We start from the raw sequence: 27846 nt of genomic DNA on the forward strand, positions 1-27846 counted from the left end.
AGGAAGGGTTAAATAATATAATATGCAAACACAGTTTAAATAACAAAAGATGTATTATCAGCTTGGCTAAGGTGATGGAAGTTGTAATCCACAAAAGCAGGTGCGGTGGAACTCACTACACATAAATGAACTACCACTAGATAACTTTTTTCTCTTTTTTTGCTGCTGATGGGTCTCACTTTACATGAATGGAGCACTGCGTTCATTCAAAAAGCGAGGCATCTATTCATAATGGAAGTCTAGCGTCATTACCCGAGACTTCCGGCATGGAGATCATGAATGGCAGTTCCTGGATATCATAAAGTTCCATGCTGTTTTTGGGCCATTTTTTTCATGATGGCATGGAACATCATGAAGGTTTAAAGGGGTTAAATTCACATATGTTACGTAAGCCTTCTTCATAATATTCTCCTTGATTTAATCTTGTTGTAACCAAAATACGTCAGATATGTTAAATTAAAGTACTGCTGCATCATGTTTAAACTTTTTGCTCCACACTTGGATTCTGTAACTGAAGGTGCTGATGTGGGCTCAAGCCAGGCCAGTATTTCACCAGCTTGTCAATAACCTTGTCAAAGAAGCCTTTACAGACTTCTACTATGATTAACATAAAAAACAACATTGTCTTCAAGAACATCAATCTGAACAACTTAAAAAATAAAATAAGAAGTGAAAGATAGCTTTAGCGCACAAAGTAAGTTATGGTTTAATCTTTGATTTGACAGATACTTTAAGGTGCATCTGTCACCCGTGAGAACCTTACATAACTCATTACAGCATTAAGCATTATGTGCTGTATTAAAATGATAAATTATTAAGGAAATTCAAAGCAAGAAAATACATATGCTGTTAGGGATGATTAGGTGTAAAGAGCAACTCAGGTACACACTAATAAAAGTGCAACATTATGCAGGAAGAAGCAAGAATATTCCATTGGTTGTGATGGCTGAACCATTTCAACTCTTTGCACCAGAAATGCTCTTGACATAACCCCAATGTTTCATAGTGCCTACCAAAACATATAAATGTCTCTCTTGACCTACTGTATGGTAGATATTATTATCAGGGCTGTCATGAAAGTTTCATGTATGTGGGTAAAATGCCTGGTGAGCTGGTAACCGATGATGCCTCCACGTTCTTTTACTGCCACTGGGGTTGCCTGCTGGATAGACATGGCCACCAGCTGTATAAATGGTCGATTTGTAATGGGTCTCTTGAGAAGAAACCACTTTTAATAGAAACTAGTACTAATAAGATCTGTATCTGCATCTTAACCTATTACTCTTGTGGTTAATAACTGTATGTGTCCCAATAAGACATTTGGAAATATAATTGCAAACAAATCATTACCTGAAGAGAGTGTCCAGCAGGACTCATGCTAAAGCGGAACGTTTCATTAAAAGAAGGCTCTCGATCGTGTCTGCACACTCGAGTTTTCTTCTTTATTATCCTTTTTTGAGTGGCTATGTTAATGACGTATAGTTTTACATAGAGGTCTGTAAAAAACAAAATCAGATTTCAAAAAAAATATTTCACAAAAATATATACATTTTCTTTGTTAATTGAACTACTGTCAATAAGAAAATACTGGCTGAATATATATATGTAAAATGTTTTTTTTATATATTTTATTTTATAAATTTACATAAAGAAATATCTATTATCCTGAGGAGAGACATTATATGTGATTTGTAATATCCTAATACCATTTGAAAACATAAACATTAGCTGAGTTTGCATTTCACTTTGGACAATTATACTGTAAAAGTCAAGGAACTTTGTCTTGTATAATGGGTTAACATGATATAGCACACATTATACATTATGTTTAAATCATACATGGACAATAACGTACTTTCCGCTGTATTTAATATGGATTATCTTCTCTGGTGCTTGTTACACACCATGGTTCTCACCATACACATATGGCTCTTAAAAGAGTATGATAATTACTAAACTAACTAGCTGAAGTGTTTCTAATCCCCTTACTAGTTGTATAATTAGTATTGAAACCTCCATGATCTTTTCTCTAAATCTAACATACCTGGTAGATGGTCTGGTGACTTGAACTTATATGTGATGTTTCTGCATTGTAGGATCTCCACTATCAGCTGCTCTCCATCAGTCTTCATTTCTTTTTTTAAAGCAATTTTAATTTCTCCCATCACCTGGGTTTTACCTAGAAATGTATAAAACAATGAATAAAACAGTTGCTATTTTGTCCACCTTTTCACTTCCTTTAGTGCCGAAATGAAGGAATCGCTACATTTAATAATGGAATAGAGAAATATTGTTTTACCTTTGGTGTCATCGCACCAGTTTGGTGTTTCTGAATTTATGATTAAACTTATGAGCATATTGTAGTTTAATACCGTATTTGCTCGATTATAAGACGAGGTTTTTTCCAAATGCTCTGAAAAATAACCCTCGTCTTATAATCAGGGTCGTCTTATAATCGAGCAAATATGGTACTATTATTTTAGCTTAAAATTACACAACTGGTAACGTTATTTGGTCAGTATGTATGAGTATATTGTCTGCTTATTTTTTTATTTGAACAATGTACAAGGGTAGTTAATGTTAGAGACATAGTTGACCTCTGGCTGTAGAACACTATACATTGTGTTACTATACTATACTTTAATATATCGTATTGAATCATAGCAACATTTTATTTGATTTATAAATTGCAAATTAATTTGTCAATTCAAGCAAGTGTTGATTAGCTATTTTCATTGGCTCCAGACCAACCCTTGATCTTTAGTCAACAAACCCCCATGTCTTTAAATTATTATCTAACTTTTGCAGAAATACTTGTATGCTACAGTTGGAAAATGGAAATGAGCTCTTTACTTCCCCAACAAGCTTGGATGAGTGATTGTTTCCATGGTAAACCATTTTCTGTTTCATGTCACTGGAGGTATGAAGCATTATGACTATGTGAAAGTGCTCGCAAGCTGCGATAAAATGGGGCAGACATCCCACCTCACTAATGTGTTACAATTTATAGACTAAAATAGTCATAGTAATTTGCAGATTGAAAATGGAAATATAAACTGCAAAGCATGATGTTTGCTATACTTTATGATTATTTTCTTTCAACAACATTCTGTTATTCATAAACAAGTACCAATTTAAAACTAGGGATTTTTAATAACTAGTCGATCCGATTAAACACAAGAATATTAAAGTAGACCTTTCATCCAGATGTGGATGGTTAGGTCAACCACTAGTATCAAATATATGCATATGTTAACAAATGTCTATATTTATGTAACTGATTACTGCAAGTAGAAGAAAGAAAAAATCTTCTATTTATATACACATTATTGCAGACGCAGCTCTACCATGTAAACTGCCTAAAGTGATGAGCTGGTAGGAGCTGCAGCCATGAGGTTCTTATGGTAGCAACCAGGTACATGCCAGAGTGTGGATCACAATTATACTAGGGCACCAGTAAACATATTAAAACTTTAGATTCACCCCTACAGTATTGTGATGACAGTATGTCATGCTCATTCTCAGCCCTCGTCCTGAGCTCCTGAAAAAGACGGAGATCAAAGGAAGAAAGAGGGACTGTGGTCTCAAAGAGCTACTGTCCATAAAGAGAAACTCATTAGGATTATTCTTTTGTATTACAGTATAAATCACAACCTAAGGCAAATATTTAGCGATATTTATAGTGGAAAGGTAAATACTGCCTCATTAGACTACTCCCATAGCTGTCTCACTCCTGGGAAGGTTTACCACTGTTCCAGGTTTTCTCCATTTGTAGATAATGGTTGTAATCCAGAGCTTTAGAAATGACTTTGTAACCCTTTCCAGACTGATAGATGACAATTATTATTATTATTTATTATATTTTATTTATAAAGCGCTGCCAGATTCCGTAGCGCTGTACAAGATGATCATTTTACAGATAATGACAGGTACAATACATTGACAATAAATTGACATACAGATACAAGAGGAATGAGGGGCCATGTTCCCCCAGGTACAATCGAGGTAGATAAGGGGTGAGAAACAGGAGGTGAGGACTGCGTGGTAGTGAATGATGTTAATGTAGGGTGAGATAAGGGTTATAAGTGGGTGAGAGAGAAGTTTTGATGTTTATGTCAGTGGTAGGCTTCTCTGAAGAGAAAAGTGTTTAGGGAGCATTTGAAGGAGGGTAGAGTTCCAGAGGGTTGGTGGTGCGCGAGAGAAGTCCTGTAGGCGGGCATGGGAGGAGGCGATAAGTGAAGATGTGAGGAGCAGGTCATTGTTGGATCTTAGAGGGTGGGCTGGAGTATATTTGCTGATGAGGGAGAATAGGCAGAGGGGAGTGGGATAGTGTTAGTATTTTGAATTTAATTCTGCTATGGATGGGGAGCCAGTGGAGGGACTCGCAGAGAGGTGCGGCAGATGCAGAGCGTCGGGTGAGATAGATTAGTCTGGCAGATGCATTGTGGACAGATCGGAGGGGGGATAGTCGGGAGAGAGGGAGGCCGGTAAGTAGGTTGTTGCAGTAGTCTAGACGGGAGATTACGAGGTAGTGGATTAGTTGTTCAACTACAATTCAATTACATTTGGTTAATTGTTTAATTTAGTAACTAAGGGGAGCAATTACTTTTTAACATTGGACTGGGTAGTGTTGGATAGCTTTTTTCCTTCTATAAATGAACAAATTTAAAAACTGCATTTTATGTTTGCTTTGGTTATCTTTGTCTAACATTAAAATTAGTTTGATAATCTGAAACATTTGAAAAAGTGTGACAAATATGCAAAAAAATAAAATAATGAAGGGGCATTTTTTTGCAGGCCATTTACAGTCAGCCCTGTTCTGCAGTATAAAGTAAAAGAAGCTGTGCCCCTTAAAAATACAGTCCTCAGCAGTGGTGATCACGGCTGCGTAGGGGACAGGTGGAGGTGCTGCCCTGGGTCAAGCCTAAGGTAGAACCCAAAATAAATATATAAAGTCTCTTCTTCAAATGAAATGGCAAACTAAGTCGTATAATAAGTATACATCATTCATTGTCCAGGTAAACCTTGACAGTGAAGTCATATATCAATGCCTGACTTATTTTTCTTACTGATTTTATATGATTTAAAATGTGACTATGATTAATTATACACTTGTGTAAGTTCTAAACATCTGACAAGAGTGGTAAAAATGATTGCCTACCTTCACTGAATGTCCCTGAGAGAAAATCTCAATGTTAAAAGTATCTCTTCTATTTATTCTGCTTTTAATATATATAACTTTGTTTTAGATGCAGAATAGTTATACAATATTTGTTACATAATATGTAGTATTACATACCCAAATGCAAAAAAGATGCGCCGTCATTTACAGTTATCACTGGGGTTTAAGCCCATATCTTTTTGGAACCTAGGAACGTTTTTGGATCTCATATGTAGAACTCTGACATCTAAAATATCATGGTACTTTGATAAAAACACATAATCTGCCTCTTCCTAAAATGCACTACAATTTCACAAAAGATACACAAAATAAATAATAGATCATGCAATGCACGAGTATATGCATCTGGAAAAAAATGCTTGCATACACTGATATTTTTCTATTAATTTAAGATTTTCTTACCTTCTACATCTGTAAGAGGTATTCCAGACTGCCCTATCAGATCTTGTCCATTTTGGTTTATCTTTCCTCTGATAAATACATAATGAAAAATGATGGATAAAAAATAAATGCATGGGTAGAATAGATTATAATACATTTTATAGGAGCTAGCATATTCATTAAATAGGTTCATGTAAATAAAATTGTCACTGTAACACAGAGAAACATAGCATGTGCGATGGTATTCACACTGTTTAGTCAAAATATAATAAATATAGGATACCTTTCCCTAATCTAAATTGTTTTCTTTACAGATCATAATAAATATTGGCTGTATTTTGATACAAAAATTGACACATTTTGATGAAAAAGAACAACTGTAAGCATTGTGTTTATGACCAGACAAATAAATGATCACAATTTTCTCCTGAGCCTCCAAATAACAGAATTGAAGCCCAAACATTTCCAAGCTTGTATGGTTACATAAGTACTAACCATAGTTAATTCAGGTTTTATTTTATGAAGATAATTTAGGAGCAGAAATACAAAATTAAAGAAGTTAATGAAGTCCATCGCTTTACTAACTACTACTACGTAGAGCAATTACTGCACCAACAGCAACTCCATAATGGTACACTGTTCAACTCCCTATTGTGCACAAAGAGTTGAGGGCCTTTTATAGAGTGTACTTTCTGCATATGGAATTTCTGAACCATTTCTAGGATACATATACCTAAAGTGAAATCTCCATAAAGTGCCTTATACCATAACTGTATAAAAATATCATTGGCGTACATTAGAAAAATTACTACATGCACATAAACTGTAAGCTCACAATCATGTCCATGAGAAGTAATTTTGTTTCTTTGACTGTTCCTGATTATCTTTCACAAGGTAGTACTTGCCCAGTTTGCTAATCTGACATGGAGGAATTGTTTCCATTTTTAAATTATAATTAAATTGAATCTTATCATAGGCATTGTCTGTGGACAGGTACAGGTAATTATTGACATGATTAAGGTTGCATATCATCTGGCCGCAGCTGGGTGCAGTTCCTCTATGTGAAGGCATCTGTTGCCATCTCAGATACCCAGGACTTCACTCCCTGTAGTCTCGGGGAGCTGGAGGTAGTGACAGCGGGTTGGCACTAACAGTAGCAGAAGGGATGGTGCTTCAGTCTGTGAAGCCAACGCCATCAATTTTATTACCACTGGTGGTAGAGTGCATAGGGGGCAAGGCCTACAATTTCATGCATTAAATCATACCCAACAGCCCTATAAATCTAATGCTGGTACTCAGGTATTCAGTGCCTAGCATGTGTTTGTCAGAGTGAACCCACCTCTGTGCTACCATTTTCCTGTCTTGGTTCCTGAACCCCTGCCTGCTGCCAGCCCATTTTACCCCTGGACTGTGTCCTACGATAACTCATTGCCTGCCTTTTGACCTCAGATTGTTAGAGATTAACCCTTTGTCTTCTCCCTGCCTTTGATCTTGGTGTTTTGGCCTTTGCTGCCTGTCTTTTGACCTTGGGTTGCTACCAGTTAACCATTGGATGTCTGCCTGCCTCATTGACACCTGGACTGTGTATTTACTGGCCTTGCATTCAGGATCCTTATCATGAGGACTTTACTAGCACATCCAATATAGTGGATAATTGGTATTATAGTTGGTTTGGGACTCAAAAGATTAATTGTGGACATTTTTAAAAACAGTGTGTACCTTCAATAAAATCTGTTACTTACATCCTAGGTGCTGGAAACAAATTGCTGTCCCCAGTTGTGTTGCTTCCATCACTGTCCATGCTGTACCCACTCCCAAAACTACTGACTGAGGAAGCTGTAGAGACTGAGGATTCAACTGGCTTTTGTGTTGTAGATTTTGCTGTAAATGAATAATGTGAAATTGTGTGTTAACGGGTTGCGTGTATATAGACCTATCAAAGTCTAAATTCAGATTTTCAATAATAATGCGTCAAAGCATAAGGAAGTGCTTGCAGATTTCCCACATTCCTTCTACAAGCTTATCTTATTAATAACACAGTTTATTCATAAAAATGTGTAGCATAGTTATGCATAGGAAACGCAGGAAATTTTGGAAAAATTATAGGAATGATGATTGCGGATGCCACACAAGTTGCAATAACAAGTTGCATCCATCCTCGATTAAAATTGACCAGCCCTACATGAAGAAAAAAAATTTAATTCCCTGTCATTTTATTTATATATACATAGAGTATCAATTCCTGTTAGTCTGTTATAAGTATTAGAAAATCCTAGAAGAGCATTGGAGGGCAAAGTTGTACATCTTGGGATTTTGGATCCCTGGTGCAGAAGAAACCTGCTCATATTTAGTTTTTCCTCTTCAATGGCACAAGTAAGCTTAAATATGAGAATAACCGCAGGGCAAGTTATTTAGCATTATCCATGGCTGGCTAAGCTAGTTTCACAACGTTTATAATTAAAATAACAATTTTATGTGTGACATTTCATGGAAGTCTTTTATGTTAAAAGCACGTGTTGACACTGAGAGATATTTTCTATATTCAGCAGCTATAACTAAGCCTTAAACAGTGCTTGTGTACATCACTGAAAGTATGACATGATCTAATTATGCCCCCAAAAATATTGCATGTGAGAGATGGAAAATTAATGCCTCCTTAAACACTCATGATTGCTAAAGGTTGAGCGCATTATAGCTACACTAATATGTTCCTGTAAAATGTTGTTGGAATGCCAGTTAGGTAAGACTTTGAGTACTAATTATGGTATAAAATCGTATCGCAATCTTATACTGATAGCATGATTGACTGAATGACACAGAAACTCAAAAGGTTTACTTTTATAATCTCAGCTAGTAAGAAAATAGGACTCATGATACATTTTTAATGACTGGAATTTATCATACCACAAAATTGCAATTGATACGCGTGACTTGTGAACAATGATTAAATAACTACTAAACCGGTAATAAATACATAGATATCATACTGTAGAGTACTCCTACAAAAGGTATCCTACTTTCCATATGGGAGCTGGGACAGGTGAACCAGTGACTCAGCCTGTGGGGTAACTGGGCCATCCATAAAATGCCATTGAGTTGGTAAAAAAATGTGATGGGAAGTGGGCATAAACAGAATATCACTCCCATAAAAAAGTTTGACTGTGGAAACCATGCATGAAAAAGACTAGTAGCAGATATGATACAAGTTTTATGAATCACATAGAAAAATCCAGTTGCTTAATCCCCACTAATCTTAGTCCCGACTATTTTAGTATTATTACCTTTGATACTTTGTGATGGTATGTCATATTTATTTTTTAGGATGCCTCGTAAATTCTTACTTATGAGAAATAGTCACATTATGTAAAAATGAGAATTATATATACCATTATTTTCAGTAAATTATTGTGTGGATATTATTATTATTATTATATTCCATGGTTCCAGGTTCCATGATCTAAGTCACAGTAAGACATAATATATTAGTAATGTTATTCAAAATTAATATTCAGATGCAAATTTTACTAGATGAAGCACACTCTTAAAACATTTGCATTGAATTTGAAATTCATGAATCTCTTTCTGCAACTTTATACATTCCCAAACCTAACAAGTTATATTAATCATATCAGTTTCTTGTTAAAAGTACCTGTGGATCAGTGTAGATGCATTTTTTAATGCTTTCATTTTTCAAGTATATTTTAAAACATTAGCATTTTGTTGTATTTTTTTCACTCTCACACTCTCTTTCGCTCATTCTATCTCAAGGTCTCAAACTCTCTCTCACACTGTCTCACGCTCTCTTTCTCTCTGTGTCTCCCTACTGGTTCTGTGTCCCTGTATCATTTTCCACATTTTCACTTCTTCAATTACCTCTGCCTGTTTGTCTTCTTTCTGTGTCCACTTCTCAGCAGCATTGGCTCTGTTAACCTGACCTACTGGAGCACTTCTGCAAAGCGGCACAGCCTCTGTGTACGCCCTCTGCTCCAACTGGAGGAATGGGGAGAACCTGCTCTCCTGTCACCGCACCTTTGTGGAAGTACTCTGAGAAGCCAGAGTAATGCAGATGGAGTCATTAACAGAGGTGCAGAAATGCTTCTCTTTATCTGCGGATCCGTCTGCATTATTCTGGCCTTTTGGAGTACTTCAGCAAAAGGACAGCCTCTCCCAGCAGAAGTGCTCCAAGAGGCCTGGTTAATGGAACTTATAACAGGGAGAAGCAGGCCTGGTCAATGGAACTTATAACAGGGAGAAGCAGACAAAGAAAGAGGGAACAAGAAACAGAACAAGAAAAAGCAAGAGAAGAAGCAGAGCTGCGGAAAAGGAGACAGAGGCATGAAAGTGGATGTCTGAGAAGGTAGGCAAACATTGAGAGAGAGTGAATGAGAGTATACTTGAGAATGAGAATGTGAGAATGTGTGAGAGAGTAAATGAGGGTGAGCAACAATATATTTTGTTTCCGGGGAGAAAAATCCCTCCAAATTTCATCCAAATTGAAAGGGCAGAAAACAAAATTCATTTTCTGAAAACAAATGGACTAAAACAAAACAAAAAAAAATATTCAAATTGTTTTTGGTCCATTTGCACAAGGCTACTATATGTATATATATATGTATATATATATATTTATATATATATATATATATATATATATATATATATAAATTAATTACCATATTACATAACGTATCTGAAAATGCAACCTTCCCATTAGGTGAAACACCTCTTTAGACATAGACATTTGTCTATAATGTGACATTATTTTTCTCACCTTCAGTCTTGACGGATCCATCAGAGTTGACCTTCTTGAGTGCTAGCTGGCTTTGGTCTTTGCTGTCATTGGCTGGTGGAGGCAGATTGTCAGACTGAGTTCTTTGAATTGGGAGGACTCCTGCTATGCTGTGTCTGTGTTGCTTCCTGGCATGATTAGACTGACTGCTTTTATGTGCTGCTGTGGCAGTGTGGGTGAAATGGAAACCCAGAGTATGTATCCTCAGATGGAACCAGCTTAAATGTTACTCATGCAAACAAAGGTGTTTTTTTTATTATTATTATTTTTTTTTTACTGAGATAGGTAGTGTTTCCACATCAAAAAGACACCACATGCACAGCATTAGGGGGCTTTAAAAACTGGCTGTTTCTTTTTATTGGTTTATAGAATGTTTCTCACTATGGCTTTAATCCTGTGAGAACTCATGCAGTGCAAATTCTTTAGACAAACACAATTATCTTAACGGGAAGATTCTAAGAGGGTGTTGCTTCCAGACTACAATGTGAACCAGGACTGATAATAAAAAAATGCTTCAAGATGCTTTATACTCATACAACTATATTTTATGTTTAGTTACGTGAGAGCTTCTATTAATACAGTTCTGAAGCATATTTTGTTAATGTTGGGTTTACATATTAAAAATGTATGTTTTGAAATTCATTTAAAGTATTTCTTCATCTGCATTCCATATTGTAGTAAATTAAAAGAGCTTTGCACTTTAAAGTAAGCATAAATTACAGGGAATAAACAACTTTTTAAGTATAAAGGGCCAAACTAGAGCTAAGTGGTGCAATCACCACAGCAACCAGCAAAATGTTCCTGCATCGCCTGCACCATTGTACATCATACGTCTCCATATTCCCCACTTTTTTAGGTTCCTGGAGGAGAAACCATTAATAACCACTGACAATTTTATCTGGTCTTATAGTGTATGTTAGTAGTTAAATACATGTGGTATCGCCGGGGCGGTCTTTAATAATAAACATTAAACATTAAATGGTAAACATTTACAGGAGCACCTCTTACATGTTAGATTGCAAGTTCTTTAAAACAAATATATTGCTAGCACTGATCATGTTTCAAAAGGACATGAAAATATTTAGTCTATCCTTTTATACACCTGTTGAGATATTTTGGCCCTTGATGATTTTTAGGATGCTGTGCAGCTCTTTTGTCTAAAAGCAGTTACAAAAGACTACAGCTAAAACTAACCAGATTTGAGTTTAAAGTGAGGTGGAAGTAATTTTATTATGAACATTATTCTATCGAATCCATCACAAGTGGATATAGATAAGTAAAATTATCTAAACTAATTTACAGATACATGGCTATTTCTAAATCCCGATGGGTTCTGTTTCACAAAAATGTTCTTATTCAATATGAAACCGAATACATTTTAGTGATTTTTACTAGTCTGGTGTATATATATATATATATATATATATATATATATATATATATATATATAAATTCTGGTGTATTTTCTAATGTGTCTGTGTTTTTTTGGGCTTCTATAATGTACCCTGTATGTTATATAAAATGCTGTTTACAAAACACTCAAGAGACTTAAGTATTGCTTCTATGTTCTTTGAAACAAAAACACTTTAATTTTTTCTTTTTAATATGTTAAGGATGTATGCATGAGCGTGCAATAGTATGAAGCATTCACTCACAATAGCATGATGGTAGACTGTTAAAAGTAGTGTTTCTGATCTGTGCTGCTAAGGTTGTAATTTGTTACATATTTATATAATTACACAAATGGATTTACATTGGGGTGGCAAGATAAACTAGTTCACGATGAAACAGCAAACAAAAAATAATAAAATGCAAGGGCTGGTGAAAACTGCTTGGTTCAGCTCTGACGTTACGGACACGTGAAAGAAAATTAAAAAGTATGTATAGCCTGGAAAAATATATATTTTTTACAATGCAATATTTATGGAAAAATTAAATTACACTGGAAATTAATGTACAAGACTTGCACAAACGATTTACACCATGGGGCATACTAGACTATGTATGAAGACAGTTGGATGGAACAATGGACCAATGAGGAAACAGCCAGTTTCATTAAATTTTAGTAAACAAAAAAAAATTGGGTAACATGTATTTAAACGTGGACAATATTTTCACAATAAAGGACAATTAACAAGGTGAACAAATAGTGACAACAAATAATGGTCAACAAGGGGGGACAGCAAGAAAAGGCAACACATGAACATTAAGCTGCCATGCTGAGGAATTTATTTGCGTCTTTTACTTGGTTGAAGACGAAGCTGTTGGACAGCTGCCTCAGCAGCAGCGATGGCTGCTCCAGCATCTTCAAGATGGGTCTGAGTGACACTGGTTTTACTTTGGCTTCGTGATGGTCCATGAGAGCGGAGGTGTCCTTCAGAAGATGATTTAGAACTACCAGGACTGCTATGAGATTTCTCTATGGTGGGAATCTGCATATCTAAAGAAGTGACGTTTAATTTGGTATACTTCCTGAAACAATCAACTTAACAGTAACATATTTCATTTTTTTATGGATCTACTACATGAACTATATTCCTTCATAATTTATGGTAAAGGCAAACTATTTTATTACATTTTACTTATATACAATAATTATATGAATACGTTTTCTTATCCAGCAAAGCTCAACATAAAACCATTATTTCTATATTATGGTTAACTCTACTTAACAGTATGGGCTCCCTTACACGTTCATTTTGTATTTATAGATCACCAGTTTCTAAATACTTGTCTTTTAGTATACCCTCGTTCTTCAGTGATCCTTTTATAACCTTTGACTCTTTACTGTACACCGTCATGATCTCAATTAGGGAGTTGGCTCCAGTTATCTTGTAATTCCCTCTATAAATGTTCCTCATTACCTCAGGTATTATTTACTTACAGGTATCAGGCCTGTCTGTAGATTACGATATTTAATCATCAGGCATCTCATCTTAATTATTATGAATCAATCTGTAAAGCTCTGTGGAGTGTGTAAGCACTATACGAATCGGAGATTATAATAGTTTAAATCCATGGAAAACAAATCTTAACAGCTTCGGTTGAATTTTACACAACAATAGCCTATTACAATAGCAACACTTGTGTATGCTTTATTATGAATAAAAAACATAAAAATATATTTATTGGAATACTTTTTATCATTTCAATTATTTTTTATTATTGTTATTTCTCTACCTTTTGAAGGATCTGGGAAGATTCCATGACTTCTGCTTTTAATGACAGATGGCTTTGGAACTTGCTGATTACTTTGACTAGAGTGAGGTTTTGCATGGTCAATGCTTTCGCTCTGTTCTTTCAACTGGTACCATCTTGGGATGTTATCAAGAGAAGACGGGTTGGATAAATCTATTAACACCTAAAGCAGGAAAAACATATTGAATAAAATATCTGTTCCATAAATGCATTGACACATTCTAAGCTATTACAGTCACAAGTGTTCATTTATATGGGTTTAAATGAAAAGTTGGTGGCATTTACATTGAGATCTACCCATAGAAAAGTTGTTTGTTTACCATATTTCTTACCTCACCAAGAAAGTCATTGGAAGAGAATCTATCATAGTCCCATATGGTAACTTCTAGGGTTTTCTTCTTCAGCTGTATAATAATTCAAAAATGAATTAGCATTTCTATTAAAACTCTTCTGCAACATGCTCACAACTTCTTCATGATGTTTATGTTTAGAGCCTCCGAAAAGATCTTGGATCTATTCTTGGCCACATCAGCCCTTAGTAAATAAACTCATCAGTCTTTGTGGCAAAATATCACTTTTGTGCCTACCTATTTTACATGCCCGGATGGCTTTACCTTAATACAAGGTATTCTTCAATCTTCTTCAATGATATTAATTGTTAAATAATTAAATATTACTTGTCAGTATGGGAGGCATTTGACCCCATGTACGCAGACATTGCCTCTTCTCTGTACACATTGCCTCTTCACAGTTGATTAATACAGTTCTAAATATTCCTGAGTCCCAGTTATTATATGTGTGACACAAACCTGCTCCATGGAAATGTTCTTGTAAATCACGGTCTGATTCCACTCCGGATTCAAGCTTTTTTGCACATGCTTTGTCCTTCTCTTGTACTCAGCGCTAAAAAGAAATGTGTGATTTTTTTTGTAGTTTTGGAAAATGAAAAACCATCTTAATGACATATTTTAGTAAAACATACACTGTATTTATAGTATTACACATGTTATAAACACCAGGTATTATTCAGGTTTTATTTGTCTTATTACCCAGTTGTAGACTATAATTTGCTTATGTTAATAAATAGTAAAGTATATGAAATACTAATACATTTGATAAACCATGTATAATACCCCATGATGTATTTATTCTTTGTTGCCTTTAACTAACTTGTCACTTTCTCATATGGATGTTTGGAAGACACTGGGGAGGACTGTGAAGCAAACCCTAGTTACATATGGCTTAGCTACTCAAGACATTCTGATTACTATATGTGGAACTGACAGTTAAACACAAGTATGCCTCTGGCAGTAACCTACAATCAATTAATCTGAGCTTCCTAGTAGGGTCATTTTGTATTTTTTTTCTTCCATACCCCAAAAGACAAGTTTCTAACATCAAATGTATTTATATATTTGTATGAAACTGTGGAACAATATAAACTTTGTTCTGATCACATAGGACAATGCAGTGTTATCCAAAAAATATCACTGCCAGAAACAATGACCATGCGTGTTGCTGTCAAATAATAAAAATTTGGGATATAAGTTTAAAAAAAAGAACAATGTATCTTTAATTAATACAAATAATAATTTTACTGACATATACCAATGCTTGGTCTGAATGTTTCTCAATATATTTTGACTGTGGAGGAAAATATGAGATAAAGATTCATTAACTATCATAAAATATATCACTATGTTTTTAATCTAATTTTTTGACATTGCAATCTATAGGGAGATTGCTTTGTGATTGTTTGTGATAGATATATCTCCAGCAATAAATCCAGAGCATTTTAATGCTCTACTGTGATTACGTTTCATAAACTGATGTTCTAAAGATTGCAACAATGTAAAAAGATTTATATAGAGTTAATTTTTAGCCCCCAATGCAACTTTTTATAAACTTTTAATGTCTTTAATTGAAATTCTACATTTAATATTTTTTTCTGTGTTTTAGCATGCAGGTCCAATACACGCTGTATTATCATTAGCACATTGTTTGTCATTGTCCTGTGATGAAGGATGATTTCTATTACTCAACAGTTATTAAAAAAAAGAGCCGGAGAGACAAGCAGCATTTTTCTTTTTAAAGCACTCCACTTTTCTCTTAGCTTAGGGGGGTTTGTATAGAATTGCAATTTGTCACTTGATCAGTATAAGGAAAATCATAAAGCATTCCCTAATCATGGGGAACTTGATCACTTTGCAATGAGATATTTGTCATATTCAATGCGTATGAATTTCTAGGGACCGATTTGTGTCTATTCTGCAAATAACTGATTTAAACTTGTAGCACCATATAGACATGTCCCTATCCAAATATGTAGAATATGTATAAACATGGTATTATATTCGTGGAAAAACAGTTTAGGTCTTGTATGCAGGTTTCAAAAGAAAAGCAAACTCTACCTGGCATTCTGGACAACCATGACTTGGCTGTGAGGACCCATTGGTGAAATACATTGCATATACATAGACACAGGAAAGCAGAGGAAGCAACAAGAGATAAAACAGGAGAAACACATGAAAGACATAACATAACAATTGAATTTCAGTGCTGGAGAGGCCTGTATGAGACACCAGAAAAGTGGTACGGGCCAATTCAGGACTGGTAAATGAATTAAAGCTTGGGGTAATTAAATGACGTACATACAGTATAGGAATATTATATTTGAATTACATTCTTGTTCAGATTTCAGAAAAAAGACTATATGCAATCAGAAATGATATGTTGAAAGAAATGGATTTGCTCCCTTTAGTTACTCAAAAAATTAACTGGAAACTAACATAACAAGTGTTAAACGTAATCATTGCATTGTTGCTAACAATCCAGGCAAATGCGCTTCAGGTGCTGGCTCTCCTAAACCATGTCTGTATTCTTAATGTTAATGTTAATACTGAGCACATCAGCTGGTGAATGAGACACTGTTGAATAATTGATGTCATACAATAGACTCTATCAGGGTTTTAGACAGGCCACAAAAAAGCTGATCCATCCAGCCCATGGGTAACTAGTTGGATAAAACCGCTTTTTTTTTTGATCTCTCTTAAAACATGTTACAAAGTGTTGACATTCATTTTTTTTATTTTTAATTCCTAAAATTCATAAATGTATTGCTTAATCCTTTAGCTCATCTTTATTTTGTTTGGTTGAGAAAGAAGCTAAAACTCCAATCGAAAAGACAGGTCAACTTGAGCTTTCAGTCCTCTGAACACATGTTCACACAATGTTCATCTAGCAATGAAATATTCCTTACCCTCTGCCTGGAAGCAGATAGACTTTGACAAATGGGTCTGAATAACCATTGTTATCTCTGGGAACAAGATTCCTTGCTTGAAGTATGTGAATAATGAGATTACCAAGATGCTTATCATAATTAACTTGGAGCTACAAAAAAAGATTGAAGAAAAGAAAGTCAATATAGCCTTGCTCCAATGCACAGCCAATGTCAACTGTGAGTAAAATAGATGACATGCTCAAAACATCTACACATCACAGTATATCTGTAGAGAAAAACCCTTTATATAAGTATATGAACAATATAACCTTGGCTGAATGGAAAAGGGATTCTGGGAGCCAATACAAACGGGGTAAGTGCTCCAAAGCTAGAAAAGAGCGACGTATGAGTAGGAAATATATCTGCATTGGGCACTGCAACACGGTTTCTTTGTTAGAACAAAAAGTGATAATCTACAATTCGAGTGTCATAAGCATTTATGTGTAATATAAAGAAGTTTTACTTAACTGAGAGGGCGGTAGACTAGTAAAACCCCCACCAGGGAGAAGTGGTAGAGGTTAATACAGTAAGAGAACTTAAACGTACAAGAGCTATGGTTTATAGTTCCCTATAGAGTGGAAATATTACCTAGAGATGAGTCCAACAATATCCCTAAAGTTTTTTTTTAAAACTACATTATCCCATGCTGTTTAATGATACATGATACATCATTGGTATCATTCTTTTATTCATAGACCTGCTGTGACAGTCCCTATGCACTAAAGCCAAGGTCCATATGCCAGGCCCATTTGAGGTATCCTTTAGAAGAAGTGTATGTAATGCATTCAAATGGACCTCGAAAGTGTGCCTTCTACATGGAATACGGATGTTCTGTGACTCTTTTACTGTGTGTTGAGGCCCTTATTATTTTAATTCAGTCTTGTCATATATGGTAAATCTTTATCTGTATTTAATATGACAATTGCTCAAATAAAAAATCGCTTCAAATATAATCAATATGCTAAAAAGATGATGACACGATGGATGGCATCCCCAAAAGAAATGCTATGTTGACAGTATATTTAGTGGATGCTGAATATACAGTACATATCAGATCGATAGGTTAATTTGGCTGTATATAGTTTGGCCACTTACTACTAATCATTTGCCTGTTTTATCCCAGCCAGATAACAGTGTCTATTGTTGTATAACTATTATATAATAAAACAAGCATTACACTACAAAAAATAACAGAATACACAAAATGTCATCAGCGTTCACATACCTGAATTTCACCAGTAATTGGATGGGAATGTGACTTTATAGCTTCGGTAGACTATAAAACAGAATTGCAAATTATTTTTTAGCAATACATTTTTGTATAGATTGGATTATAAAAAAGAACATAATGGGGGCTCAAATTATATGTAGCAAGCGCCAATTATAAAAGAAAAACAAAACTTTCAATTAAATACAATAATTGCTTTAAAGTAGTTTTTTTAAGTAGTAAAAGGCCATATCATATATATATTTCATTTACAGAATTAAGAAATCATCATACATTTTGGAATGATATTTACCGTAATTTGAATTTTTTATCCATTATGTAGGGCATGTTATATGCATATACATCATGCCTCCCATTTTGCAACTCTATTCTGCTGTCCCACAAGCTCTACCTCTGTTCAGTTTTGCAGGAAAGGCATAGAGCTTGGCGGAGAGCAGGATTCAGGACCTTAATCCTGCTGTCCCGATTTGATCCTCCAGTGTATGTAGGTTGTCAGGTGGATATATTTATAAATAGTGGACAGTGTAATCTTTTTGTAAGTGCATACTAAATCAGATCCAGTGAGAGCATCTGCCCTACTCACATAGTTCATATTGTTGAAAAGAATAGGAACACATGTAATATGTAATATCCTCCCATTCGACTAACCTAGCATTACACCCACAAACAAAACACAGTTAGACAAACTGCACCTTGCTGCTGTGTCGTTTCTTGCTGACAGATGGGGAGCCAGGTTGTCCAGGACTTGGGACAGCACTAGAGGCTGCTGACGTTGTTCCAGAATGAATATAGGAGCCTTTCTCCACTGCAGAAGCAGCTGATGGAGCCTGCTGTTGGGAAACTTTCTGAAGTTCAGCTGCTAACTGCTTAGGATCCACTCCAGGAGACTTTGTTTTATCTACTGTCATAAGAAAGGTTGGCATGTTATTCATCAGTTTTATTTGCATGATACACTAAACAATTTTAGCTGGGGACATGGCAAAAGAAAGCAAGTATAAGAAAACTGTAATGTTTTTAATATTCATCGCTATTAATGATTATCCTACAATGATGACATCTGAAATACAAGTCAGTTAGCCTTGGTATGTCATGGGCAAAGGTTGAAAACAATCCCCTGGCCTGGCTCACCAAGCCTTCGCCCCAAGCTTTTCACAAAATGGGCTGAGCTGTTCATTGGGCTCAATCCCAGTTCAAGTCCTGTCTGGCTTATCCTAAGAGAAAATAATTTTCTTTCTAAAGAGAATAAAAAAATACTGTATATGCAGTAAAATGTATGTGAATCTTTGTACCTTAATTCTAACATCTAATATATAAGATGATATCCTAAACTAAAAGAAGTTTGATGACCACATCTATCCATGTTCAGTATGTGTGCTTCACTGTGTTGTATATTAATATACTTTTAGTTGAACCCCATAACTATAAAACAAAAAAGTAAGCTAAGATGTATTATGAAATTACATTAAAGTGGTGATTACCAATGGCATTTACATAAAGTATATTATTAGAATACTGGAGATTACATACCAGGCTTTGCGGGTTCATGTAGCTCTAAATTTTGAGGTGTTTCAGAATTTGACAGCATATTGAGATCCCTGGAAAAAAACATACAAATAACTTGAGATAACCAAAAAAACAACAACAAACAAATAGATAAAGGCACTTTTAGGGCATCAGTGTATGTGATAACTTTGGTATGATACAAAATATCTCATAACATTATTTTCATGAACAGTGCACTTAATATAGTTTATTACATGTACTAACCCACAACATACTATAAAAATGTGACAAAATTAGTTATTTTTAACGATATATTAAAACCAATGTTTAGTTTTTTTTTTAGTATATTAAAAATAATCAATTCATGCGCAAACCTGGTGTGGCATGATTGACAGAACATGGTCAAAAGAGACGCAAGAGGCATAAGTGGTTACAGGTTCCATAAAGCCCCTTCCCTTTGTTCCTAATACAGCCCTAAAATGTTGGCTTTCTAGCACATACCTAGTCTGCCTCTATAAAGGATAATAACATGTAAAGAATAATGCCAAGCTGTATAAGAAGGATATGTGGAGATTGTTGAAGCCTATCATGAGATGAGGAGGATAAATACGTTGAAATAAGAAGCATAATGATATGGGGTGGGGGTGGTGCTGAAAATAACATTCTAATGTTACATGGGGATGAAGCTGAAAGCATAATGGCATTGGATCTAGATTCAGAAGGTTTCAGAAATAGGATACACATGAGGAGGTTAATAAAATGAATGGGGTGGATTAGAGAATGATAAAGGAAATGCTACATAATAGAATGAGAAAAAAAAAACATCATGTTGTGAAACCTAAAGTATCGTCATATGTTAGAGATAAGGGGGGTTGTGAAATAAGAAAACTAATGAGGAGGAAACTTGCATGTATTATTATTATTATTATTATTATTATTATTATTCCTGTGGCTACAAAAATATCAGTGGCCCAAGTGCAATTTTGTCTTCAAATGTTATGATGCCAGATAGGACAGTGTTGGCTTCACATAACATCCAATGTTTTAGCTGATAAGTTGGGCATTTATTTTAGCCATCAATACTGTACACCTAATTACAAGCTTGGATTCATGTGGTAAAGAGAATGATATATAATGCAATGTGAGGGGCTAAAGATGAAGAAAACAATGATCAATGGGGATTATTGGAAACAATACAGGGGAAATTTCATCTTTTTCAGATATTATTCTGGCCAATCACTTCTTTTTGTGCTTTTTTCCCAGTACATTCTCCTCTATACTTATCAAAGAAGAGAGTCTGGATGAAACTGCATGGGGTAAGTTAGAGGCGTGTGGGATTCTTTGCATGTCTGTTGTGCAATTATATACAGAAAGTGCATTTGTAAACAAGTTCCATTTGGTATTTTAAGATAACTTTATAGCATTTTCATAGAAAAGAAATACACAATAACTCTTAAAATTTCAAACATTGTTTTCAAAAATTCTAAGAAAAAAAGAGGAGAAACTCACAGTCTTACGCATATTTCAGCTTCCACACTTGATTGGCCAATAATGCTTTGAACGTCTTCATATGTTTTTCCAGTTAATGAATAACCATTCCATTCTAAGACCTGCATTCCTAAAGAGGGATAATTATGAAACATTAATTATTTTCAATATGTCAATTCGCATAATTCATTTCTAAAACATGAAAGGTGCCTTTATGTTGTTCAGGGTGGATTTTGTGTTTGTGTGGTTACATGTTCATTTAAGACATTGGTTTACATTTTTTATGTTCTGTCTTTCCACAAGTACTACATGTTAAAGTAATATAAATATGATTTCAGCACCATTTCTTTATTTCTTTTTGTGTTATTCATTCATTCATATTTATAGAAAGTTAAGAAAAACTAAGAAAACAGTGGTATATTAGTAGGGCCGAGCGCAGTGGGATCTGCAGGAGTTTATACTGAATATTTTACAAAACAACAAAGTTAGTTTCTGTACTATAGACTAAGCGTAACTCCACAATCAAGAGTTACTAGCTACTATTTCCAATGCTGCTGCTCAACATCATGGGAGTTGCAGTCAAGAAAAATGCATGTTGTGCTGTGAAGTGTAATGTAGCTCTGTGCTGCCAACAAACATTCTGAGGTATTACATTACAGGGTAGTAAAAAATATATACTACACAATTATACAAGACTAATCGTGTTATCTTCCTCAAACAGACAGCTACACAATATTAGTAGAATTAAGATGCACATCAAAAAGTAAATAACAATACTCATATGTGCACAAGTACCAGAATGCTTAATCAATCAGAAACACACATGTACACCCTAAATGCTGTAGGTACTCCATATTGTATTGTCACAGGGCTTTTGTTATATCCTCATATTTTTACAACAATTGTATGTTTTAATGGATGTATTTATGTGAACGTGGTTCCTTTAAAGTAAGCATAACATTTTCAATTTTGTCCTGTCTCAGTAACAGATACCAATTAATCATAGCATCTTAGAAAAACATATCTAATTTGTTTCTGTTTATCAAATTCATTGATTCTCTTTGGTTGAATGAAATGTGTGTACAATAAATTATAGCCCTGTCTTCCTGTGTCACACTCTAAATGCTTATATGGTATAAAATGGTTATTTTTTATTTTTATTTGTGTTTTGATTTGCACATTTAAATGACCACTCATCTATAGCATACTTACTTTAATGTTTTGTTTTTCTATCTTATGCTCTACTGTATAGAGCAGGCCCGGAGTGGCCATTGTGGCACAATGGGCAAATGCCGGTTTGGTAGCTGGCCAGTAGTACCCCATGTGTACCTTATCTGCCCCTCCTCTGGCAGGTTGGGTCTTGGGGTATGCGACCAGTGTGTGGATATATGTGGCCAGACCCGGCACCATGCACATCCAGGTGGCAGCTGTAGTTATGTCATTTGCCAGCCGCTGGCCTTAAAGCCCTGGCCTGGCAGAGATAGATTCCAGTTAAAATTCTACAAGAATATTTTTGTACCCAACCATTTGCATATGGATTATTAAATATATTGAAATAAATTGGCATAATTTTGTGAGAAGGAGTGGTGAGAGAACAGAGCCTTAATGTATATTTTGCTTTTTGACGTAAGAATCCTTCTGCTTGTGGAGAGACAGAACAGTGACCGACATAAGAAAATCAAAAGACAAATGACTGGATGTCAAACCTAAAATAAAGCATTTATCATATTATGTTGGTGCCCAAACATAAGACTTTTAGACAAACTCTAACAATTTTATATTTTAAATAGTAAATTATTGGTCTATTCCAGAAACCCATCTAAAGCATTCAAATTGTGCAGTTTGTTTTTCTATCTTCCCAAGTTTCTGCTTAATAACAATATCCTAAAAAATAGGTAAACACACCATGCTTTAGATAATTTTAAAATTAAAAATCATAGTTTGACTAGAATGCAACTTGGCTTTTAAGATGACGTAAATGTAAAACATAAGTGATTTGACTGCAATTATATTCCACATTTGTGTTTTTTTCCATAATATAGAATTTAAATTACCATAATGTTCAATGTATCATAATCACACTTCAGAATTTGTGCAAGAATGTGATTTCTTAAAGTAGCACCTTTTATTTTTTTTTTAATTGTTAAAAATAAAGATAATTTAAAATGGTTTTATTTATTTTTGCAAAATGTTAATAAGAAATTGCATACTCTGAAAGTATACATGAAAATAGCAATATAGAATTATTTAAATGATCATAATAACGTGATTAGCGGTTTCTTACATGTTTATATCTATATATGGATTTTGTATGTGCTGCTTTAAGAAATGATGACACATTCTCATTCGTTACACAGCAAACTTCATTGTTCATAGACAGCACACAAGTAATGTCCACTGCAAAAGAATGTTAATCACTTACAAAAACTAAAATGGATCTTCGTACATGTGGTGCGGAAATCCTGTGCTGTGGCATAACAAAATCCAAAAATAACATTCTTATTCTATGAATGCCAATCACTGACATATTTCAACATTCCATAGGATAGGTTGTTCTGTGATCCAATCAAATTCAGTTTCTAGCATTTCAAATATGCACATATTTTAAGTGATTGTACATATATTGCATAGGGGTCTTCATTCTTACAACAATTTTCAGAAATGTACACCTTATAGTAAAATGGATTTCTATTTCGAAAATCATGTACAATGCAAATGAATCTAAGCTACGAACAATATGCAATGCAAAATTTGCACCCATTGAGAAAATAGTATGTAAGTACAGTACATATGCATAACTGTAAAAAATCTTGAAGCATCCAGTCACCGGTAGGAAAGCACCCCCTTTGAAATCAATGGGAGTGAATATCTGCCCATGCATGCAATGGGTCTTATATTAGATCCCTTGGAAATCAAACTAATAATGATCAATATGCTATGCAGCACCCTAATGCATCTGCTGTATGCCAAGGAGCTAAACAGTTACTTAATTAGTTAACACGCCGTATTAAAAAAAAAAATCTGAAGCAAACTAATCTTGTGCTGATTTGATTCAGCTATATTTCTGTTCTTGATTTTGGAAGGTTGCAAGGAATGCAAACACACAATCAGAGCAGCTAAAAGTCATACGGTAATGAGTCACACTCTATTTAAATCTTTAGATGTTAATTAAAAACAATGTATGCAGTGTTTTGAATGTGCTGGCCCATTTTATACATACTATATATTGAAATAATTCATATGAAGCCCTTAAAGACACATGGGTGAAATAAAGAACGACAGCCTAACATATGGTTATAAAATGTTGTGATGTCATTCGGTCACCGAAATAACATTGTCCATTTTGAGAGCACAACATGCATTTTTAAGGTTGCGAGCAGGGCACTAGGAGATCTGATCATTATGGTAGCCCCTGGATGACCCTGCCCTAGAAAGAGACAGGGGTCATCTATGGTAACAATAATAATAATAATTAAAAAAAAATTATGATCTTGACATTTTAAGTCACTGATTATTGATTGGTCTTCCTGATCTGATAGCTATACATAAAAAATACAATATATATATATATATATATATATATATGTAACCTAATAAAATACTATGTGACCTTTTTGGTCACTAATCATTGATCCATCTCACTTCAATAGCCAGGGACCTAATCTGATTATCACCCTTAACATTATACCGTACTGCAACCTAACATCTAACCGTAACTATAACTATTCACCAACACGATCCTAGTGTTATCCCCTATGCTATCAGCTAACCCCTATTTTCACTAAACTGAAAGGTAAGGGGTGACTTTAAGGTCTTTGAGCTTGGTGCTTTCAGGGAATATACTGTATAGTTTTATGGGGTTAAATTGATATTTGGGACCTTTACTGTGTCTCATATGGGCCCAGTAAAATGATCTGTCAAAATTTCAAGTTTGAAAACTGAAATGCACATGTCCCAATTTTTACTTCACAATGTCTGAGTAACATTACTTCTCCATGCATGTGGGCTACTGCTGTACTCGTGGGGTGTTACTGGACAGAAATCAAGACCTTTTTTGCACACTGCAAAGAGGATGTGAAAAATCCAGGTCAATATGCCCCTGGAAAGGTCATTATGCCCCTAACTAGATTCCCTGAGCTGTCTAGTTTTTGGAAATATATAGTGCCTAAAAGACATGCCCTACTCATACATGTGGGGTATTCCTGTACTCGGGGAGTGTTTCTGAATATACATCACAAGTTGTTTCAGTCATTTCATGTACCCAGGGGAAGAAATGTACTCAAATACTGTGTTTGGATAGAATGGGTTTGTTAAAAATGAAATTTTACTGCAATGTTTAGAACAGACTGGTACTAAAATGCTTAAATCAAAAGTGTTAAAATGCCCCTGGTAAAATACTTTGGGATGTCAACTTTCAAAAAAGATATACCGTATTTGCTCGATTATAAGACGACCCTGATTATAAGACGACCCCCCAAAATCTGAATATTAACTTAGGAAAAAAAGAAAAAGCCTGAATATAAGACGACCCTAAAGGAAAAAAGTTTTACCAGTAAATGTTAATTCATGTAAACTATTTTTTTTAATAAAAGCTATGATTGAGAAAAATATTTTTTTTGTTTTTATTTCCTTGTATTTTCCAACCTGCCCCCAGTTACGCACATCTGCCCCCAGGCTTGCCACACCAATATGGCACTGTGGCCCATGATATGCCTTTTAACCCTCTATATGCCACTGTGCCCCATGGTATGCCTTTTGACCCCCTATGTGCCACTCTGCCTCCAGAAATGCCTTATACCCCTATATCCCATTCTGGCATTTAGGGGGTTAAAATGCATATTATGGGGCAGAGTGGCATATAGGGAGGTATAAGGCATTCCAGGAGGCAGAGTGGCATTAAGGGAGTTAAAAGGCATTATATAGAGCACTCTGCCTCCAGAAATGCCTTATACCCCTATATGCCACTCTGGCATTTAGGGGGTTAAAAGGCATATTATGGGGCAGAGTGGCATATAGGGAGGTATAAGGCATTTCAGGAGGCAGAGTGCTCTATTAAATGCACCCTTAACGCCACTCTGCCTCCTGAAATGCCTTATACCTCCCTATATGCCACTCTGCCCCATAATATGCCTTTTAACCCCCTAAGTGCCAGAGTGGCATATAGGGGTGTAAGGCATTCCAGAAATGCCCTACACACACACACACACACACACACACACACACTTACTTACTTACCGGTGCTTCCAATTTCCTGCTGTATTGCCGGGGCAGCGGGTTGACGTCTCATTCCGCGGCAGCCGGGAGGAGGTGGAGTTGGCAGCGGGGGTTTGTATGCGTCCGTCGCAAATACCTTCCCCGGCTGTCAGCGATCAGGAACTCTGGAACTCTGATCTCTGACAGTCGGGGAAGGTATTTGCGACGGACGCATACAAACCCCCGCTGCCAACTTCACCTCCGGAAGCACCGGTAAGTGCGTGCGTGCGTGCGTGCGGGGGGGGGGGGGGGGGGCGACGATAGGAGGATCCAGGTCCCCTGCAGCGGTGCGGGGGATCTGGATCTTAGTCTCCTAATCAGACCTCTATTTGAGGTCTGATTAGAAGACGACCCCGATTATAAGACGAGGGGTATTTTTCAGAGCATTTGCTCTGAAAAAAACCTCGTCTTATAATCGAGCAAATACGGTACTTTTCAGTAGTTTTTCCTTTTCTGGCCGCTATTGGGGCGCAACTCCCAGCAAACCACATTTTTAAAAAATCTTGTTGAGACACAGCGATGAGCATCATTCATATTTAACTCTGTAAGTGCTAAAATAATTGAAAATACAAGGCAGATATGGAGTTTCCAAAAACAGGACAAACACTTAAATATACTTTTGGAGGTTTTTTTCCATATGCACTGGTTATATATCTTTTTACAGGTGAAACTGAAAATGTTTCTTTTTTCCTAATTTTCACCACATTTTTAGATATTTTGGATACTAAACGATGGTTTATATATGTAATTATTATTTCAAATATATAATGTGTGGGGGTGCACTAAATGAGTTTGTGGGCAATCACAGTTGAATAAAGACATAACAAAAACACAAAAACTGCTCTGGTCATTTAGTGCACACATGGTAAAAAAAACCCACCTCATCCTGAAGGGGATACTCTTGTGGCCAACATCCATAAAATGTGTTCTTATTCCCCATGCATGACTAAATTAGTGTTTTTTTTAATGCATCAACTCCTATCTTTCTTCTAAGCAAGCAGCATTTCATGTAGAAGCAACACTGATTTTGTGACTTGACTGATACTATAAGTGTTTTATTGTTTTTATTAATAGTGTTTTTTGTTTATTTGCAACAAAACTAATTTACATAACAAATGGTTATATTAAAAGTCACATCTAATGTAGGCAAAGAGTATTGACACATTAATTAAACAGTTGAGAGCACAAATTCCCTTCAGACTGAATTTGGTTAGCTGCTGAGATATCTTATTGAAACATTTTTTTTATAATCTAAACAAGGAAATCAAAGACTTGTAGATTTTCAAAGCATTTTTTTTTAAATAATTGAATTATTTATAAAAATCTGCTAAACATGTTGTGGAATATATTTCAAACTGATGACAACAGATCAGGGTTGCCACATTGGCCATTCCTTTTAAGCATGTATAATATTTTACATGCTACTGACCAGCACCTATAGTTCTACCCTGCATTAAGTGGGGAGAATATGCATTGAATAACCTCACAGAAAGGAACAAATTACGTAAGCAAATGTAATGCAGGGAACTACTTCATAGGTTGTG

At 35.2% G+C, this 27846-nt stretch overlaps 1 protein-coding gene across 1 annotated transcript in view; it reads right to left on the bottom strand.

Annotated features, from left to right (window-relative positions):
- Positions 1 to 27846, bottom strand: part of PCLO (piccolo presynaptic cytomatrix protein) — a 127636-nt gene that overhangs the window by 860 nt on the left and 98930 nt on the right. Inside the window, exons 10-24 of the mRNA XM_053464498.1 lie at positions 21071 to 21179; positions 19586 to 19653; positions 18751 to 18959; positions 18056 to 18106; positions 16810 to 16940; positions 15962 to 15988; positions 14360 to 14453; positions 13883 to 13954; positions 13533 to 13713; positions 12598 to 12792; positions 10335 to 10514; positions 7306 to 7444; positions 5585 to 5652; positions 2045 to 2179; positions 1351 to 1496 (exon numbers count right to left, since the gene is read on the bottom strand). Coding sequence (XP_053320473.1) covers positions 1351 to 1496; positions 2045 to 2179; positions 5585 to 5652; positions 7306 to 7444; positions 10335 to 10514; positions 12598 to 12792; positions 13533 to 13713; positions 13883 to 13954; positions 14360 to 14453; positions 15962 to 15988; positions 16810 to 16940; positions 18056 to 18106; positions 18751 to 18959; positions 19586 to 19653; positions 21071 to 21179 — 1805 coding nt within the window. The remainder of the gene's footprint in view (positions 1 to 1350; positions 1497 to 2044; positions 2180 to 5584; positions 5653 to 7305; positions 7445 to 10334; positions 10515 to 12597; positions 12793 to 13532; positions 13714 to 13882; positions 13955 to 14359; positions 14454 to 15961; positions 15989 to 16809; positions 16941 to 18055; positions 18107 to 18750; positions 18960 to 19585; positions 19654 to 21070; positions 21180 to 27846) is intronic.

Source organism: Spea bombifrons, chromosome 4, assembly GCF_027358695.1.
Source record: "Spea bombifrons isolate aSpeBom1 chromosome 4, aSpeBom1.2.pri, whole genome shotgun sequence".
Taxonomy (NCBI): Eukaryota; Metazoa; Chordata; class Amphibia; order Anura; family Pelobatidae; genus Spea; species Spea bombifrons.